The sequence below is a fragment of the Phytophthora parasitica genome, assembly GCF_000247585.1.
Source record: "Phytophthora parasitica INRA-310 unplaced genomic scaffold supercont2.6, whole genome shotgun sequence".
In the NCBI taxonomy this organism is placed as follows: domain Eukaryota; phylum Oomycota; class Peronosporomycetes; order Peronosporales; family Peronosporaceae; genus Phytophthora; species Phytophthora nicotianae.
In genome coordinates, this window is record NW_008648992.1 from 286,206 (window position 1) to 289,295 (window position 3,090).

The window sequence follows — 3,090 nt, forward strand, 5'->3', positions numbered from 1 at the left end:
ACTAACTATGATGCTGACTGGTGTTTCAGCTTCGCCATGAGCTATCGACGACTACTCAGAACACTTCTAACGACCCAAAATCTATTTTTGAAGTTTAGCCTACCGGTAGGCTGCTAAGCGTACCGGTGGGCTAATTGGGGATAAAGGTTAAGGAATCCCGACTTGCAAGTGCCATCCAAAATGACGAGCGGTTCAAATTCTACAGAGTGTACGGTGATCAAGCCTACGGTAACGACGGGGGTATTGACAAGCCCCTTCACAGGTGCAATCGGAAATCTATCCCGGGATCAAAAGCTTGTCAACAGAAACATGAGCAGAGTGCGCGTCTCTGTTGAGTGGGGCTACGGGCAGGTTGTGAACATAGGACGGCTCTCGACTTCAAACGACAGGCTCGGTCTGGCACTCAGCCAGTCGGCACGATGTATCGCGTTGGTGTTTTGCTAACAAATTGTCTGACTTGCGCCAAGGGAGGAAATACTATCAGCGCCTACTTCGGTCTATCTCCTCCAGGACTGCCCGAGTATCTGAAAAAAAAATAATGTATTGAAATAAAGTCGTTATTCGTCCGACTTGCCTATTGCTTGTTGCCTCCGTTATTCGTCTGACTTGCCTATTGTTGTTGCCCCCGTTAAAGGACTCGCTAAAAAGCTTAGGGCACTGCAAAATCAGTTGTCTGTTCCGCTCTTCGGATTGTTCGCGCGCTTGTGTAAGCCGAAATTCGGCACGTTCTCGAGCTTGGTCACGCTCTCGTTCAAACTGCAGTCGGTTTGCATGGTGTTCCCTTTCAAATGAATGTCGTTCAGAATGTTGTTGCTGCTGCAACTTCAATTGACGCTCAAACCGATCCCGACGCATCTCCGTATCCAGTCGTATACGTTTTTCTTGTCTATCAACTTCTAGTTGGTAAGTGCTCTTACGACGTGTAGAGGTGACTGTCCTGGTGGTGTTTGCTTGCGAAGCGACAGACTGTGTTGATGCCACAGAAGAAGTGTCGTCTTCACTCTCCGAGGACGAGTCGCTAGATAGCAGATATTCACCACGCAGAGCTCGACGTGTAATAGCTTCGGCTACACTTTGCGACGCGCAGACGTTAGTTTGGGCTTCTTCAGCCTGCTTTTTTTGTTTCTTGTTTTTTTTTCGGTCGCGAATTCACTTTCCAATGCAACATATTGCCCGACTAGCCCAGCCAACGTATTGTAATGACTTTGTACGTCCGTTGCGTCCTTGGCTTCTTCAATACCACTGCCTAATGTGGCTCGCAGTTCTCCTGCACGCCAATTTTTCTTCAGGAGTCGAACTCGATCTTGAACCTGCTTGTCTATCACTACGACCTTTATGGAAGCACTCACACGCGTTGCAACTTGTACCCACACTGTACCAGTCTCACCGTATTTGGCTGCGAACGGTCTCTGCTTGATAACCTCGCACATGAGCTCCTTATCCATGTCTTCCGAGAACCGAAAAACCATCACACTTGTCTTGCTAAAGCGATGCTGGGTCAGTCTTAAAATGAAGGCTCGACATATGGTCAAAAATTGCTACTCACTCGGTTGAGCTAAAGATAAACTCGCAACCGGTGAAGTAGACCATCTGCTGCGGTTGAGGTCGAAACCTACAAGGTTCTGCTAAAAGCCTCTAATACTGTAGAATAATCGATTTTTTGTGAAAGCAAACAAAAGCGCATTTCAGTCATCAAAGCTTTCGTCTTCGATGTCCGAAGCATCATCGACAACAGCAGCTTCTGGCAGTGAGTGGAGGTACATTGCAAAGACATCGGACACATCTGTAGGACCTATAGGAAGCAGTTTTGCCTTTCGAAAACCTTTTACAATACTTTTTGCCTTGACCATGTCCCATGCTTTCGCTACCAAGATAGATAGCATCACACGGCGTTCTGCTGTGTCAGCTGGGAAAGGATGGTCGGTATGATAATGCACGTAGAGGTCTCTAAAATTTATCACACAAATTATTATCAAAAATTAGTGAGCAAATAAAAACAAAAAAACTTACTCGATCTTCTTTTTGAAGGTCCGCATTACGCTGACATCCATTGGCTGACTTAGGGCAGTAACACCCGGTGGGATGTACTGAAGAGCAACATAGTTGCGAGACCGAGTAAAGGCTGGATCGGACTTTGGCATCATTAAAATTAAGCACTTCGTAGTTACGCAAAGTTTGCGGTTTTTTCTCATTTCTGAAACATATGCAAGAAGCCTTGACATCACAGCTAATAGATTAGAAAAATAAGAACTAGAAAATCAAAAAAAGCCCAAACCAGGATAGCGCACTCGCTGTGCCTCATGTGCCTTTAAATTTACGTAGAACTTGCTTCCATTCTTCTTGTCACCTTCTAGTTTTGTCTTTTGCTCTCTCCAGCGGTATACAAACGAGCGATGCACGCCATCTGTACCGCGACAGTGACTACAGAGTTTGCTTTGAGGTTTCGACTCCCTATCATTATTACATTAAAAAATGACTTAGAATTAAGTATGAGGTATGTGATACGCGATTTCATACCTTCAGCTTGACCTTGTTCTTGTTCTTAGGGCGGCGCTTCATTGCGTGCTTGTGTGATATGGAGTGGAAGGCGGGAAGCTTGCACAATGGAGCGCCACTGGTTGTAAGGATGGATGTCGCTCATGCGGGTCATTAAACCTCGTATGGTTTTTTTAATGACTTGATTTTTACCGCTAATCGGTGTCGCACTGGAGTCGACTTTTACGGTACGAGCTTATCTTAGACAGGTTCATACAGTCCGCGTCAAAACTATATACGCATTGAAAAATGAAGATTTCTCTTCTGGTAGTGCGAGTTAAATGTCAAGCTAAGCGCTATACCACGTGGATAACTGTTAAGAAGCAACCCTGAAAGCTTAGCTAGCCCAACAATTTATTTTATTTCACAATCGAAAATATAACGACAAGTGATCGCGTCAAAACTATATACGCATAATTTTAGATTCATCTAGTAGTGTGTTGTGGCTCCATTTAAAGCAATTGCCATGTGCAAACGTTTAGGTACGCTTTTTGCCAACTTCTTGATGTAGTCTGGTTCAATGGGAGCCCACTCTGTCTTGATGCAGGCCTTCAA

At 45.0% G+C, this 3,090-nt stretch overlaps 2 protein-coding genes across 2 annotated transcripts; both read right to left on the reverse strand.

Moving 5' to 3' along the window:
* Positions 1–665: 665 nt before the first annotated feature.
* PPTG_03797 (hypothetical protein) lies at positions 666–1,469 on the reverse strand (the record flags this gene model as incomplete). Its single annotated transcript, XM_008897565.1, has 3 exons — positions 666–756; positions 842–1,067; positions 1,154–1,469. The coding sequence occupies 3 exons, from the start codon at positions 1,467–1,469 to the stop codon at positions 666–668; spliced, it is 633 nt and encodes a 210-aa protein (XP_008895813.1).
* Positions 1,470–1,685: 216 nt separating this feature from the next.
* Positions 1,686–2,051, reverse strand: PPTG_21514 (hypothetical protein; the record flags this gene model as incomplete). The annotated part of the gene is made up of 2 exons (XM_008898313.1): positions 1,686–1,947; positions 2,011–2,051. The coding sequence occupies 2 exons, from the start codon at positions 2,049–2,051 to the stop codon at positions 1,686–1,688; spliced, it is 303 nt and encodes a 100-aa protein (XP_008896561.1).
* Positions 2,052–3,090: the final 1,039 nt, after the last annotated feature.